At 46.5% G+C, this 17,485-nt stretch overlaps 2 protein-coding genes across 4 annotated transcripts in view; one reads left to right on the forward strand and one right to left on the reverse strand.

Annotated features, from left to right (window-relative positions):
• WDR97 (WD repeat domain 97) overlaps positions 1-17,485 on the forward strand; it is a 684,776-nt gene that overhangs the window by 150,463 nt on the left and 516,828 nt on the right. The window lies entirely within an intron of this gene.
• LOC143781725 (uncharacterized) lies at positions 14,499-16,264 on the reverse strand. The gene is made up of 4 exons (XM_077268472.1): positions 16,176-16,264; positions 16,022-16,096; positions 15,516-15,714; positions 14,499-15,350 (listed from the first exon to the last, which is right to left on the reverse strand). The coding sequence occupies exons 1-4, from the start codon at positions 16,218-16,220 to the stop codon at positions 15,184-15,186; spliced, it is 486 nt and encodes a 161-aa protein (XP_077124587.1). The 5' UTR covers positions 16,221-16,264; the 3' UTR covers positions 14,499-15,183.

Consider the following 17,485-nt stretch of genomic DNA (forward strand, 5'->3'; position numbering starts at 1 on the left):
ATTGCAGGCTGTAGGCTTTCCTGAAGAGATGGGTTTTCAGGTTCCGTCTGAAGGATCTGAGGGTGGTGGATAATCGGAAGTGTTGAGACGTGGAGTTCCAGAGGATGGGGGATACTCGGGAGAAATCTTGGAGGCGGTTGTGTGAGGAACGAATAAGTGTGGAGGAGAGTAGGAGGTCTTGGGAAGATCGAAGATTACGTGAAGGAAGATATTCGGAGATTAGTTCAGAGATATAGGGAGGAGACAGGTTGTGGATGTCTTTGTAGATAAGTGTTAGTAATTTGAACTGGATTCGTTGGGGAATTGGGAGCCAGTGGAGGGATTTGCAGAGGGGAGAAGCAGGGGAGTAGCGAGGAGAGAGGTGGATGAGCCGGGCAGCAGAGTTGAGGACAGTCTGGAGCGGTGCAAGAGAGTTAGTGGGGAGGCCACAGAGGAGGGTGTGGAAGAAATCGAGGCGGGAGATGATGAGGGCATGCACAAGAGTTTTAGTAGATTGTGGGCTGAGAAAGGGACGGATTCTGGCAATATTTTTGAGTTGGAGGTGACAGGAGGTGGCAAGAGTTTGGACGTGCGGCTTGAAGGACCGGGCAGAGTCGAGAGTTACCCCGAGGCAGCAGATTTCAGGTGCAGGAGAGAGCGTGATGCCGTTTACCGTAATAGACAGATCAGGTAGGGGGGAATCGCGAGATGGAGGAAAGATGATGAGTTCGGTTTTGTCTACATTGAGTTTTAGGAAGTGAGAGTTGAAGAAGAAGGATATGGCTGATAGACACTCCGGGATTCTGAACAGCAGAGAGGTGACATCTTGGCCAGAGAGGTAGATCTAAGTGTCGTCCGCATACAAGTGGTACTGGACGCCATGGGACTTTGAGTTGTCCTAGGCCAAGGGTATAGATGGAAAAAAGTAGGGGCCCTAGGACAGATCCTTGAGGGACTCCAACAGAGTGGGAAACGCTAAACGTGCGGTCGGAAAGGTATGAGGCTATCCAGGACAGGGCAAGGCCTTTGATGCCAAGGGAAGAAAGAATCTGTAGCAGTAGGCAGTGGTCGACTGTGTTAAAAGCAGAGGATAGGTCGAGAAGGAGGAGGATGGAGAACTGTCTGTTAGCTTTGGCTGTGAGTAAGTCATTAGTAATTTTGGTCAGAGCAGAGTGGTGGGGGCGGAAACCAGATTGGAGGTTGTCAAGAAGAGAGTTAGATGAGAGGTGGGAGGAAAGTTGAGCACGGACATGCTGCTCAAGGAGTTTGGAAGCAAATGGGAGCAGTGATATGGGCCGATAGCTGGGCATAGCAGTTGGGTCAAGGTTAGCTTTTTTGAGGATGGGTTTGATGGTGGCATGTTTGAAGGCAGAGGGGAAGGTACTAGAAGATAGCAATAGGTTGAAGAGATGGGTTGGGGCTGGAATGAGCATGTTAGTGAGGATGGGGAGCAGGTGGGAAGGGATGGGGTCAAGTGCACAGGTGGTGAGGTGTGATTTGGAAAGAAGGTGAGTAAGTTCTCCTTAAGTGATGTTGGAGAGAGAAGTTATTAGGGAAGGGCAGAGGTCTGGTATATGGAGTGGTTGGGGTGGCGGAGGAGAGAGTTAAATGTGCTGAACAGTTGTTTTGGGTTGTATGATAATGAAGATACAAGGTTAGTGAAATAGGTCTGTTTAGCAGAAGTGAGGGCTAGTTTGAAGGCAAGTGTAGCTTGTTTGAATGCAGTGAAGTCGCCTGGCAGGCGTGTTTTTTTTCCAACGCCCCTCCGCGACCCTGGATGCTTGTCAGAGTTTTTTGGTGAGGTTGTTATGCCAGGGTTGCCTATTGATTTTTCGCACTTTGCCATGCATGAGAGGGGCGACTGAGTCTATGGTTGATGTGAGGGTGGAGTTATAGAAAGTGGTGGCGCTGTCCGTGTCGTGGAGTGAAGATATGGAGGACAGTGGTAGAAGAGAGTCTGAGAATGTCTCGGTGTGCAAGGTTTCTGCGAGGATGTGGTAGTGGCTGGACGTAGGGGGCAGGTGAGGAGGACAAGAATGAGTAGGTGAGCAGATAGTCGTCATATAGGGGGAAGGGAGAGGTTGTGAGATTAGATAAGGAACAGAAGCAGGTGAAGATGAGGTCTAGTGTATGTCCGTCTGTGTGGGTGGCTGTGGAGGACCACTGAGTAAGTCCAAAGGACGAAGTAAGGGCCAGTAGCTTGGAGGCTGCTGGCTGGCGGGTGTCAGTAGGGATATTAAAGTCACCCATGATGATGGTGGGGATGTCAGCAGAGAGAAAGTGAAGGAGCCAGGTGGAGAATTGATAGATGAAGGTAGTGGCTGAGCCTGGTGGTCGGTATATGACAGCCATTTGGAGATTGGAGCGAGCGTAGATACGGACAGAGTGAACCTCGAAAGAAGGGACGATAAGGGAGGGTGGGGGTTGGAAAGGGCTGAAGGAGCAGTTTTTACAAAGAAGGAAACCCACTCCTCCACCATGTCTATTGCCAGAGTGAGGAGTGTGGGTAAAGTGGAGGCCACTGTAACTCAGTGCAGCTGGGGAGGCCGTGTCCTGGGGTGGCAGCCAGGTCTCAGTGAGGGCCAGGAAGGAAAGGTTGCGGGAAGTAAAGAGATCATGGATCACGTGGAGCTTGTTGCAGACAGAGCGGGCATTCCAGAGTGCCCCAGAGGATGCAGGGGGGTGGGAGTCAGTGGCACAGTTTTAAGTGTGAGGGATTGCGGTAGTTTCTCTTAGTGTATGAAGGATAGGTGTGAGGATTAGTGGGATGTAGGAGGTGGGGGGGCAGGATTGGGAGATGTGTCGCCAGCAGTGAGAATGAGAAGAGAAAGGGAAAGCAGGTGGGTGAAGGAGAGTAGTCGGCTTGTATTATATGTTAGTAGGTGAGGTCTGGAGTTAAAGAGCAGGTCTGCGGGTGAAGTGAGGTGGGGGGTGGGAGAGAGGGGGAGATAGTTATTTGGTTCGAGGGTGCAGGGGTTAGCGAATGAGAGTGAGGATTAGTGGAGCGAAAACAGTGAGGGCAAATGTGAGTATGGTTAAAAAGCAGGGGAAGAAAAGAGAGGCAAGTGAAATTAGAATACAGTGATTAGTCTTACCGTCTGGCCGATTTCTGGTATATTTCTGATGACACACTTAAAAAGATATCACTTTAAATGATGTCACGTCTGACTAAAGTGAGATCTGACCAGCTCCATGCAACTTATACCATTCAAGTGTCCAAGAAATGAAACCAGGTGAGAGGGGGAGGAGGAAGGAGGTGGAGGACAGTCCACAGCAGGGGACAATTCGCAGATTGCAGTTAATACAACATTTGACTGCCATTAAAGCTGAAGAAAGATAGAATAAGATGGGAGGATAGTGTTAGGTGTAAAAAGCATAGATATATCAATCAGCATGCAGTAAATTAGAAGTATGATTCATGGAATTAAGGTCAGGGAAAAAGTAGCAGCGTAGCAGGTAGAACAGGGGGAGAGAGGTGCATGGATTCAGGGGTGCAGTGAGTATTCCAGGTTATTAGTACAGCTCCCTCATCGTCCAGTGATGACGAGGTTTACACCTCTCCAGCAGACGCCTGGCATTGTGCATGCTGATATTATTAGTACAGCCCCATAGTCCAGTGATGATGAGCTTTACATCTCTCCAGCAGACGCCTGGCATTGTGCATGCTGATATTATCAGTACAGCTCCCCCATAGTCCAGTGATGACGAGCTTTACATCTCTCCAGCAGACGCCTGGCATTGTGCATGCTGATATTATTAGTACAGCTCCCCATAGTCCAGTGATGACGAGGTTTACATCTCTCCAGCAGACGCCTGGCATTGTGCATGCTGATATTATCAGTACAGCTCCCCCATAGTCCAGTGATGACGAGTTTTACACCTCTCCTGCAGACGCCTGGCATTGTGCATGCTGATATTATTAGTACAGCTCCCCCATAGTCCAGTGATGACGAGTTTTACATCTCTCCTGCAGACGCCTGGCATTGTGCATGCTGATATTATTAGTACAGCTCCCCCATAGTCCAGTGATGACGAGTTTTACATCTCTCCTGCAGACGCCTGGCATTGTGCATGCTGATATTATTAGTACAGCTCCCCATAGTCCAGTGATGACGAGGTTTACATCTCTCCAGCAGACGCCTGGCATTGTGCATGCTGATATTATCAGTACAGCTCCCCATAGTCCAGTGATGATGAGCTTTACATCTCTCCAGCAGACGCCTGGCATTGTGCATGCTGATATTATTAGTACAGCTCCCCATAGTCCAGTGATGACGAGTTTTACATCTCTCCAGCAGACGCCTGGCATTGTGCATGCTGATATTATCAGTACAGCTCCCCCATAGTCCAGTGATGACGAGGTTTACACCTCTCCAGCAGACGCCTGGCATTGTGCATGCTGATATTATCAGTACAGCCCCATAGTCCAGTGATGACGAGTTTTACACCTCTCCTGCAGACGCCTGGCATTGTGCATGCTGATATTATTAGTACAGCTCCCCCATAGTCCAGTGATGACGAGGTTTACACCTCTCCAGCAGACGCCTGGCATTGTGCATGCTGATATTATCAGTACAGCTCCCCCATAGTCCAGTGATGACGAGCTTTACATCTCTCCAGCAGACGCCTGGCATTGTGCATGCTGATATTATTAGTACAGCTCCCCATAGTCCAGTGATGACGAGTTTTACATCTCTCCAGCAGACGCCTGGCATTGTGCATGCTGATATTATTAGTACAGCTCCCCATAGTCCAGTGATGATGAGCTTTACATCTCTCCAGCAGACGCCTGGCATTGTGCATGCTGATATTATTAGTACAGCTTTCCATAGTCCAGTGATGATGAGCTTTACACCTCTCCAGCAGACGCCTGGCATTGTGCATGCTGATATTATTAGTACAGCTCCCCATAGTCCAGTGATGACGAGGTTTACACCTCTCCAGCAGACGCCTGGCATTGTGCATGCTGATATTATTAGTACAGCTCCCCATAGTCCAGTGATGACGAGTTTTACATCTCTCCAGCAGACGCCTGGCATTGTGCATGCTGATATTATTAGTACAGCTCCCCATAGTCCAGTGATGATGAGCTTTACATCTCTCCAGCAGACGCCTGGCATTGTGCATGCTGATATTATCAGTACAGCCCCATAGTCCAGTGATGACGAGCTTTACACCTCCCCAGCAGACGCCTGGCATTGTGCATGCTGATATTATCAGTACAGCCCCATAGTCCAGTGATGACGAGCTTTACACCTCTCCAGCAGACGCCTGGCATTGTGCATGCTGATATTATTAGTACAGCCCCATAGTCCAGTGATGACGAGCTTTACACCTCCCCAGCAGACGCCTGGCATTGTGCATGCTGATATTATCAGTACAGCCCCATAGTCCAGTGATGACGAGCTTTACACCTCCCCAGCAGACGCCTGGCATTGTGCATGCTGATATTATCAGTACAGCCCCATAGTCCAGTGATGACGAGCTTTACACCTCCCCAGCAGACGCCTGGCATTGTGCATGCTGATATTATCAGTACAGCCCCATAGTCCAGTGATGACGAGCTTTACACCTCTCCAGCAGACGCCTGGCATTGTGCATGCTGATATTATCAGTACAGCCCCATAGTCCAGTGATGACGAGCTTTACACCTCCCCAGCAGACGCCTGGCATTGTGCATGCTGATATTATCAGTACAGCCCCATAGTCCAGTGATGACGAGCTTTACACCTCCCCAGCAGACGCCTGGCATTGTGCATGCTGATATTATCAGTACAGCCCCATAGTCCAGTGATGACGAGCTTTACACCTCCCCAGCAGACGCCTGGCATTGTGCATGCTGATATTATCAGTACAGCCCCATAGTCCAGTGATGACGAGCTTTAAGGTACCTTCACACGAAACGACTTTACAACGAGAACGACAACGATCCGTGACGTTGCAGCGTCCTGGATAGCGATCTTGTTGTGTTTGACACGCAGCAGCGATCTGGATCCTGCTGTGATATCGCTGGTCGTTGATTAAAGTTCAGAACTTTATTTGGTCGTCAGATCGGCGTGTATCGTCGTGTTTGAAAGCAAAAGCAACGATGCCAGCAATGTTAAACATGGAGCTAACGCCCTGTGAGAACGATAAGTGCGTCACCGCTACGTCACAGGATCGCTCCTGCATCGTTCTGGAGCTGCTGTGTTTGACATCTCTACAGCGATGTAAACAGCGACGCTGCAGCGATCGGATCGTTGTCGTTCTCGTTGTAAAGTCGTTTCGTGTGAAGGTACCTTAACACCTCTCCAGCAGACGCCTGGCATTGTGCATGCTGATATTATTAGTACTGCTCCCCCATAGTCCAGTGATGACGAGCTTTACACCTCTCCAGCAGACGCCTGGCATTGTGCATGCTGATATTATTAGTACTGCTCCCCCATAGTCCAGTGATGACGAGCTTTACATCTCTCCAGCAGACGCCTGGCATTGTGCATGCTGATATTATTAGTACAGCTCCCCCATAGTCCAGTGATGACGAGCTTTACACCTCTCCAGCAGACGCCTGGCATTGTGCATGCTGATATTATCAGTACAGCCCCATAGTACAGTGATGACGAGCTTTACATCTCCCACAGACGCCTGGCATTGTGCATGCTGATATTATTAGTACAGCTCCCCATAGTCCAGTGATGACGACCTTTACCTCTCTCCAGCAGACGCCTGGCATTGTGCATGCTGATATTATCAGTACAGCCCCATAGTCCAATGATGATGAGCTTTACACCTCTCCAGCAGACGCCTGGCATTGTGCATGCTGATATTATTAGTACAGCCCCATAGTCCAGTGATGACGTGCTTTACATCTCTCCAGCAGACGCCTGGCATTGTGCAAGCTGATATTATTAGTACAGCTCCCCATAGTCCAGTGATGACGACCTTTACACCTCTACAGCAGACGCCTGGCATTGTGCATGCTGATATTATTAGTACAGCTCCCCATAGTCCAGTGATGACGAGCTTTACACCTCTACAGCAGACGCCTGGCATTGTGCATGCTGATATTAGTACAGCTCCCCCATAGTCCAGTGATGACGAGTTTTACATCTCTCCAGCAGATGCCTGGCATTGTGCATGCTGATATTATTAGTACAGCTCCCCCATAGTCCAGTGATGACGAGCTTTACATCTCTCCAGCAGATGGCTGGCATTGTGCATGCTGATATTATTATTACAGCCCCATAGTCCAGTGATGATGAGCTTTACACCTCTCCAGCAGACGCCTGGCATTGTATTCCCCAAAAGTCCAGTAAGGACAAGTGTTACACCTCTACAGCAGACGCCTGGCATTGTGCATACTGATATTATTAGTACAGCTCCTATATAGTGCAGTGATGACGAGTGTGATGAACCCGCACCTCTCAACCCTGTCTGACGTCACTATTTCTTCAGAACGATCACATAGTATGTTCTGCCCACTTGCACCAACGTGCCGTTCTGCACCCCCTGGGGACACATAAGGTCAGCTTGGTACAGTTTTAAGCCGACACCTCCTGTCCACACGGAACCAGGCAGACAAGGGGAGTGAGAGTATGTGGCCCACGCAGTCACTGATGTGGCACCACACTCGCTTGTAACCTTGACAGGTTGAGAGGCCCCTTTCACTAGCACCAACAGAGCGCTGCCAGCCCGGTGTCATGGTTTGGACAGGGTTAATGCCCTGCCCTCGCAGGGTTAATTGTATGTGGCCTCCTTTTGGATCTGGAAGGGATATTTATACCCACACTGAACCTGGATTCTCTGTCAGTTATACTCTCTTTTTGTCTGACCCCCTGGTGTGCGTGTGCATATTGCGTTTTGTGTATGATCTGGCCCGTCTGTTTGACTCTTCTACCTCTCATCGCCTTTGGTCTCTCACTGCTCGGCTTGGCTTCTGACCTTCGGCTTCCTCCTGACTATCTTTCTGTCTCTCCCCCGGTACCTCGTTGTCCTCCTGGTTCTGACCTCGGCACATTATACTCCTCTCCGTCGCCGGTCAGCTACCCCACTCTCCGGCGCCTGTCTCCGCCCCCTCGGTCCCTCCCCCTTAGTCACGTGGTTCAGGTCCTGCCTCCTTCTCCGTGAGTTCTCCGCCGCTCTTCCCTTGTCTCCCTTAGTGAGGCGAGCCGCCCTCCCTGCAGCAGGTACTCCCGGGGCTTGTGACATTATAACTGACCATACTGGCTCCTTTCCTCGTTGGGTGGCAGGGGTCTAGTTGATTATGGATCCAAATTAATCGAAGCAAGGTGATTTATCCAACCAGGAATCAAATGTAAATAGCAATTGGATGAGTAAAACGTAACCTTTATTAGGTATAATAAAACTGACTAACAATAATGTATAAGAGAAAAAGGAAAGGAACCCCTGTGCGATAAAGTGCCCGAATACCAACACAGAATGGGGAGGACAAGAACAATGACATAAACAATTATTTAAAGTGACAGTACTAAACAGTCACTGGGTATGTGACTTTGTAACCAAGTGAGCCTGAATAGAACCCAACTTGTTAGGAGGCTAACCAACAAATGGTGCCAACTTTTCATTCATAGCTGTACGCAGGGTATAATCCTGCAATGTGCCTGGCCTGATGTTATGACCCCAATCAATGGTTATTATTATTATTATTATTATTTATTGATATAGCACCATTAACTCCATGGTGGGTATATGATTTTGCATGTGTATTCGGAGCATTCCCTGCGAGGCACATGTGTTATTAGGTGCTGTTTTGCCTTAAGAGGAATCAGGCTGAGGGATATTGGCAATTAGCACCCGTGGTCAAAGTACTTACCTCAAGGCCCATGTAGTTATCCCAAATTGCCTCCTCATTCAATACCAATGTATTTTTTTAGTTACTGTCAAACGATCTTAGCAGCATATCAAACGAGGCTCCTAAATCATAGCTGACACCACTAATGTATATCCATCAACAAAATGGGACCGTGCTGCCTCATAAACAATTCCGAGCGTCCGCTATGGATATTTACTGCGCGATCACTGTGCCCGTTATACAATGGATCAGTTCTCAAATACAGCGCAACATGATGTCACCAAGTCCACAGATGTGGCCAGATGTCCCCACAAGTTGGAGAGACTGCTGAATGCCTCTTGTCCAGTCTGTCATGTGAGGAGATGCGCTGTTCTGTTTACATTAGTCCCCTTATGAATCGCAGATTTATCCCCTGTGGGATATATGTGCTATATGTACATATCTCTTTAGTTTTCTATAATCTCCTTTTTAATTGTCCTCTCTCCGTTCCATTATCTGAAGTGTCTGGTAACAATTGGGTATACGACATCCCTGGCTTCCCACATCGGTGTTATCATAATGTGCTGAGAAAACGCGGAATCATGCGAAAATGGTGTATGGGACAGCGCTGTAAAAAATCGTGTCTGTCTTAGGCTGGTTTCACACTTGCGTTTTTGTCTGCAGCGTTTTTTGCACAAAAAACGCATGCGTTTTTTCCCCTATATTTAACATTGAAAACGCATGCGGTTTTTTGTACGCGTTTGGTCGCGTTTTCAAACCCATGCGTTTTTTTCTGCATGCGTTCATTTTCAAAAATGCAACCTGTAGTATTTTTCAGCGCGTTTTTTTTTTTGCCGCGAAAAAACGCATGCGTTTTTTCGCGGCAAAAAATGCATTGCTGTCTATGTAAACGCATGCGTTTTTAACGCAAAAAAAAAACAGAAAACACACTGAAAAGCCACCCACCACCATCAAGGTGATAAAGGGATCCAAACCCTAACCCTAACTCTATCCCTAACCTCACCCCTAACCGTTTAATGAACATTTTCTGACAGTCATAGTGCCACGTATTTCAGTGCCACGTATCACGTATTTCAGTGCCACGTATTTCAGTGCCACGTATTTAAGTGCCACGTATCACATATTTCATGGCCACGTATTTAAGTGCCACGTATTTAAGTGCCACGTATTTCAGTGCCACGTATCACGTGTTTAAGTGCCACGTATTTAAGTGCCACGTATTTAAGTGCCACGTATTTCAGTTGCACGTATTTCAGTGCCACGTATTTCAGTGCCACGTATTTCAGTCACGTTTAGGGTTAGGGGTAGGGGTAGGGTTAGGGTTATGGTTTTCTTGTGTTTTCTTGTGTTTTTCTATAAAAACGCATGCGTCTAAAAAACACATGCGTTTTACCGCGTTTACATGCGTTTTTTTCACACATGCATTTTTTTAAAAACGCATGCAGATAAAAACGCAAGTGTGAAACCAGCCTTAGGCTGGTTTCACACTTGCGTTTTTGTAAGCTGCGTTTTAGCGCTAAAAAACGCAAAAAAAGCATGCGTTTTTTTCCTATACTTAATATTAAAAACGCATGCGTTTTTTCGCATGCGTTTTGACGTGTTTTCGGCAACGCATGCGTTTTTTGATGCGTGCGTTCATTTGCTGAAATGCAACCTGTAGTAAGGCTACGTTCACATTTGCGGTGTGCGCCGCAGTGTCGTCGCCGCAACGCACAACACATGCAAAAAATGCAGCAAAACGCATGCACAACGCTGCGTTTTGCGCCGCATGCATTCAACGCATGCGGCGCAAAACGCCGCGTTTTTTGGAAACGCAGTTGCGTTTTGAACAAAAAACGCAGCGTTTTGCGCTGCATGCGTTTTTTGTGCAGTGAGTCATTCTTCATCCCCCCCACCAAAAAAAAGTGTCTACACACTAGATAAGGACCACCAATGGCTAGAAGAGGGTTGGTGTTATGTAATTGTGTATATATACCATGGCAGACATGAATTCCTCCCATTTTGCTGGTATTCATGATGGAGCGTCCCATGGACAGTATTATCATGGATATGGAGATGGAATTTGCCTTGGCTCATGCCTATGCTGTCGCCTGTTTTCATCAAAGGGAAAGGGAAAAACGGAGATGGAGTCGTCGCCGCTTTTGGATACACCCTATCGTGGAAGTCCGGGAGAGCCGTGGAGCCTACCATTGCTTGTTTGGCGAACTGAATGACAACCTGGAGAAATATTTTGAATATACCAGGATGTCTCAGGACAGCTTCCGCTATCTTCTGCGTCGGGTGGAAGGAGACATTAGCAGGCAGGACACGCAGCTCCGGAGAGCTATTTCTCCAGAGGAACGGCTGCTGGTGACTCTACGGTACGTAGCTGTTTGAATGACTGTGATATGTTCTTCCCTTTTTTTTGTTTTGTTTTTTTACATTTTTTTGGGGGGTTGGTATGGTCAATGTACTTTAATGTAATTTCTTTCTCTTCTTGGCAGTTTCCTGGCTACCGGAGAGACCTTGAGATCACTTCATTTTCAGTTCCGGATTGGAGTCTCCACTCTTTCCGGAATTATTGCTGAGACATGCCGCGCTTTGTGGGATAATCTCCGGGAGGAATTTTTACCCGTCCCTACAAGCGAAATCTGGGAGGCCAATGCACAGAAATTTGAGCAAGTGTGTTCTTTTCCAAACTGTATTGGCGCAGTGGATGGAAAGCACATTCGGATTACCAAGCCTGCGAAACGTGGATCCCTTTTCTACAATTACAAAAAATACTGTTCAACTGGGCTCATGGCAATTGCCGGTGCGGACTGCCGTTTTCTCGCAGTGGACATTGGTGCGTTTGGCCGTGCAAATGACTCACGCACATTTAAAGAGTTGGATATGGGCCAAAAATTATATGGCAACAATTTTAATTTCCCCCAGCCATGACCTCTTCCCCACACCGAAGGCCCTGCGATGCCATTTGTTGTGGTTGGGGATGAGGCATTCCAAATGTCTGCCAACCTATTGAAACCCTACTCCAGTCGGGGCTTGGACAATACAAAAAGGGTGTTCAATTACAGACTGTCCAGGGCCAGAAGGACTGTGGAGTGCGCCTTTGGCATCCTTGTCTCCAAATGGCGGATTTTAGGATCCGCTATAAATCTGAAAATTGAGACAGTGGATGAGGTGGTGAAGGCTTGTGTGGTTCTCCACAATTACATTATGGCCAAAGAGAGACTGAATGTGGAACTCGATGAAACCATAGCCAACCCATTGCCCGATTACCAAGATCATCCTCTGAGGACAAGTGTGGAAATTGCGCAGATGAGGGATCGTTTTGCGGCCTATTTTATTTCAGATGTTGGCCGTATGTCATGGCAAGATACAATGGTGTAGTAATAATGTTACTGTTGGACTGTATTCTGGTTTTAACTACACCAATAAATACCTCTACTGTGACTATGCTAAAAATGTAATATAATAATAAACTAATTCTCCAGTAAATGTGCAATAAATGTCATCCGTTTAGGTTGGTTTGGTTATGTCAACTTTTACATCTACCTATAGTTCACAAATGTAATGTGCCTTATCTAAAAAATTGGAACCCTTTGTTTTTAAAATGTTGTTGTTTAATAAAAAATTTTTCTAAGTTTTCTACCCTGATTCAAAGAACAAATTTATACCATACCATATAACATATTTATTTGTTTGTCAGATCGCCGTGTATCGTTGTGTTTGACAGCAAAAGCAACGATACCAGCGATGTTTTACAGTGGTAACCAGGGTAAATATCGGGTTACTAAGCGTAGGGCATCGCTTAGTAACCAGATATTTACCCTGGTTACCAGTGTTAAATGTAAAACAAACAACAGTACATATACTCATCTCCGCGTCCCCCGGCGTCCGCTTCCTGCACTGACTGAGCGCCGGGCGTAAAGTGAATGCACAGCACAGCGGTGATGTGACCGCTCTGCTGTTAGGGCCGTCACTCAGTCAGTGCAGGGAAGCTGACGCCGGGGGACGCGATTGTGAGTATATGTACTGTTGTTTTATTTACATTTAACACTGGTAACCAGGGTAAACATCGGAAGCGCGGCCCTGCACTTAGCAACCCGATGTTTACCCTGGTTACCCGGGGACCTCGGCATCGTTGTTCGCTGGAGAGCTGTCACACAGACAGCTCTCCAGCGACCAAATAGCGATGCTGCAGTGATCTGCATCATTGTCTGTTTCGCTGCAGCATTGTTAAGTGTGAAGGTACCTTTACGGTATGTGTCCACGTTCAGGATTGCATCAGGATTTGGTCAGGATTTTTCATCAGTATTTGTAAGCCAAAACCAGGAGTGGAACAATTAGAGGAAAAGTAGAATAGAAACATATGCTCCACTTCTGTATTTATCACCCACTCCTGGTTTTGGCTTACAAATACTGATGTAAAATCCTGACCAAATCCTGATGCAATCCTGAGCGTGGACACACACCCTTAGTGTTTGTAAACACCTCATACAGCAATGAGAGACACCCAAAAAAAGGCAAATTAAAAATTGTAAAAATAGTGTCTGACATTGCATATATGACGTGTTTGAAGCACAAAATATGTGTAGACGGCGCACGGCGTGACTTGCCGAGAAGTATACTGGAAAATAAGAACAAAATTTTAAAACAAACAATTTTTATTGGGGGGAAACAGAAAAAAAAAGGGGAAAGAAACTTAGGGGGTATCAACCTCCGCTACCAGCGGTGAATGGTAAGTCTCTGGTGGTTGGGAACGGGGAGAGGAAGAGGATGCGGAGTCAGAGTCCAGGAGACTGGAAGGAAGGTCGAAACCCTCCGCAGGGTATACTGGGGAAACCGGCACATCTGTAGGGGAGGGAGGAGGCAACACCAGCCTTTGCCAGCTTCTTGGTTGGCTCTGGCTGCTCCTGCTGTGGCTAGATCCCCGACGCGTCCTCGCTGTGGGTATTGGAGCAGCCAGAGCCTCCGTGTGTGTCCTCTTGCGTTTTTTTTTCCTCTTCTCTCCCGCGGCAGCTCCCCCAGAATGACGGCTACGGGAGGATGAGGGCCTGGCAGGAGCAGGAGTCGGCGGCACACTGCTATGGTGCCTGTGGTGGCGTCGCTCGGCACTTGGACCAGGGTGGGGTGGCTGGAGTGGCTCTGCAGCAGGAGTCGGAGTCATGCTAGCCAGCGACGGCACTACGGGCAGTGTCGCTGACTGCATGACCCGAGCCTGATGCAGAGCCCTCACGTAGGCAGTGTTGCAGGCCTGCATCACCGAAATCTGGAGTTCCGGCGTAAGGTGTTCCACCATGCCCTTACCAATAGTACTTAAAAAATGTTTGGCCGGATTCGAGAGCTCGGCTTCCAGATTTTCAAGGCGCCGGTCGATATTGGACAGACGAGTGTCCATTTTATCGCTCAACGCCTTGAAACAGTTCTGGAAAACCGTGCTCAAATGCAAAAATTCGGGCATGGCTGGCCTGTCCGAGGCCCACTGGCGCTGTCGGGAATTCCCGAACGAAGGTGCGCCAGAGGCCTCGGGCAGGGGAACACCTGATGGCCCGGCTGCCGTTTCTCCAGACGGTGGTGCAAGCCTGCTGTCGCTGTGGGAGGGCTGTGACGGGTCAGATGGCGATGCATGAAGTTCCGCTTCACAGGGGCGAGCTCGCTCGAGGGTGCTGCTGTGTGTCCTGTGAAAAGATAAGGAAAGAATGTCTTCTATTAATAACCTATCACATACGCCAACTTCTGTAACAAAATTAACATTACATGACACATCAATACATTACAATCCCCTGTCTCACAGTCTGTGTGGCCTATAATAAATTGCTGATTGTTATCGCCAGCTGACCGTTATGGCTGACGATAACAATCATGGACATACCTACGGCAGAAAATGACTGTTCATTCACACTGCCAAAGCCTTTTTCCCGCATACCTCTGTCATCGTTAAAAAAAAATTTTGTCAAAAAATCTTTCTTGACGCTGCCTATGCCGCAAAAATAGTATAAAATTTAAAGTCAAGATAAAATTAAAAAAAAAAAAATAATACACACTGACTTTGCTGATCTGATCGCAGGAACGGCCATGACGTTAGGATCATGTGATCGAGACGTCATCATTATTCCTGCGATCAGAACTACCCTGACTCAGAACGTAACCTGTCATGGACTACAAGGACTCACGCTTAACCAAAAAATTACTAATGGCCTATATACCATTCCACTAGGGAAAAAGTTACGTGGATGGCCAATATGCTACGCTGACTACATGGATGGCCAATACACTATGTGCCTGGGAAATATACTATGTGGATACGTGGCTAGAACGTGTACTATGTGGCTGCGATATAGTGGCCTGGCAATATACTATGTGGCTGTGCAATATGCTATGTGGCTGGGCAATGTAATGTGGCTGGGCAATATGGTATGTGGACAAAATACTTACTGTCGGCGGCCAAGGACTGGACTTAGGAACTGTAGTGCCCTGCTGTACCTATAGGGCACCGACTTGGCCGCAGCAGCACCACTCCGAGATTGCTCCTCCTCAGCACGGATCCCCTTATTGAAACGGTCCTTCATGGATCGCCATCTGGTCCTCAACTTTTTAACTGTGAATGCAAAGAAAAAAAAAGTTACATATTTAGCATTTACAAAGGATAAAACAACCGTGTGCGATGCAAAGTTTAGGCGTTGATCGCATCACACACGGTTGTGTTTATCCCGGCATGATGGGTCATAGCAGCGTATCAGCACGGCGTATCAGCAATACTCACCAAAGTTGCTTCTGTCAGTGCTTGAAACGCTGTCAAAGCCATCCCACAGCGACTTTGCCACCTCTATCCACAAACGCCTCAACACCACCTGGTCCATGTGCCGGGGGTCACGGCTGTCCCACAACGGGCCACGCTCCTGGATGCTGGAGATCAGGAGGTCCACATCTATGGCACTGTCTCCTTGGTCCCGTTGTGAAACCTAGAAAAATTAGAAAACAAAAAGGTTACAAATATGCAAATATTAACAACCACCAGCACCTGTCATGATATGTACCTTTGCCCTATCCTTTGCCATTTGATGTATGTATATTGATGGTTTCTACACCTGTATTTTGGAATGTTTTTGTGCAGGGAGTTCAACTTTATGTTACCTTCCCCCAATACTTGCTGACCTGAAAAGCTATAATGTAATTAAGCTTAGTAAACATCCCTAGTGAAAGCAGGATGCTACTCAAATGTAATGTTCCTCTCACCAGCAGAATGCTACTCAAAAAAAAAATACTCACTCGCCGGCCTGACGCCACACCTTGGCCCCGACCTCGCTGCTCCCGCTGACTGCCTTCTCCCTCACTTGAAGAAGCCTGTAAAAATTGTATACAAAAATTATTGTCAATGCTACAAATGGCAGCGAATAATAAGCCACTGGCCATAATTACTCACCGCACTCCCCCGCGCCGATTGGCTGTGTTCCGATTCACTCGCCATTTTTGTTTGCAAGTTTCTTCTGCAATGAAAAAATTAGCAAAAAATCACATCAAAAGCTAACAATGCCACATACAATAAAATAGGCCCAAAACATTAAAACAACCACATTTGACTGTTGACTGATAGGACAATGCAAACTCAAAAAGCGACACCACAACGCCATACATTGCAAGAGAAAACAATAGAAGAAACAATACAAGAATAGACCCAAACAAAATTAAGCAAAAATAGACACCTATGTCCAAATTTTTAAATATAAAAACTTCCAAAAAAAACCTTAGAGAAAAAAAAAGGCACAATGAAATAGCAAACTAATGAACGCCATACTTTACAATTACAACAAGACATGATCCAAAACAACACCATCTGGTGACATCTAACCACAGAAATACATCAGAAAAAGGCGAAAAATACCATTCTAGATAATAAGCAATAAACATTACGGGACAACCGCTGTTACAATATACAGCAACCAAAAGAAAAACCATAGTCAAATAGAAAAGAAAACACATGAAATTTAAAAAAAAGGGCCCCACCAAAAAAAAAAAAAAAAAAAATCCATTATACTACACACTTGGCAATGGAAACATTAAAGAAAGGAGATATATGCCATACGGAAAACGACGTAAAACCATCAGAGATAAAACCAAAAAAAAAAAGGGAAAATACAATTGAAAATAGAATGGCACATAGCAGCACAGAACAATACAATACAAATGAAACATCATAAATGTAGCCCCCCCACCAGCAAGAAAAGACACTCAAGGAAAGAAAAAAAAATGCCAACAGCATAATAAAACACAGCAAGACATGAGCCAAGAAAACGCCATACGGTTACCCCCAACAATAGAAACCAGAAAAACATGCACCAGAAATTTAACAAGAAAAAATCAGCCAAAAAAAAGACATTGAACAACCGCATGACACCAGAACAACCCAAAATCCATTAAAACCAATCCAAAACCAAGTAAGGCCGAAGACAAGAAACGCCATCATATAACGCCAGAAGTAAATCAGAACCAGATTAAAAAACACAATTTTTCCATAACAACCCACAGTGCCATAACCGTACAATAGTACACACCAAACATTGCACAAATTAAATCAAAATCAAGAAATAAAACACAGAATAAAAAATATGCAAAGAGAAATATATACTTACAGGTTTTGAAAGCAGGTTTCTCCTCTGTGACTTCTCTGATGAATAGCCTTGTGAAAGACAATGCCAAACCCCTTTTTTTTCTATATATATAGTGTTTATTTTG

The sequence above is a fragment of the Ranitomeya variabilis genome, chromosome 6 (assembly GCF_051348905.1).
Source record: "Ranitomeya variabilis isolate aRanVar5 chromosome 6, aRanVar5.hap1, whole genome shotgun sequence".
In the NCBI taxonomy this organism is placed as follows: Eukaryota; Metazoa; Chordata; class Amphibia; order Anura; family Dendrobatidae; genus Ranitomeya; species Ranitomeya variabilis.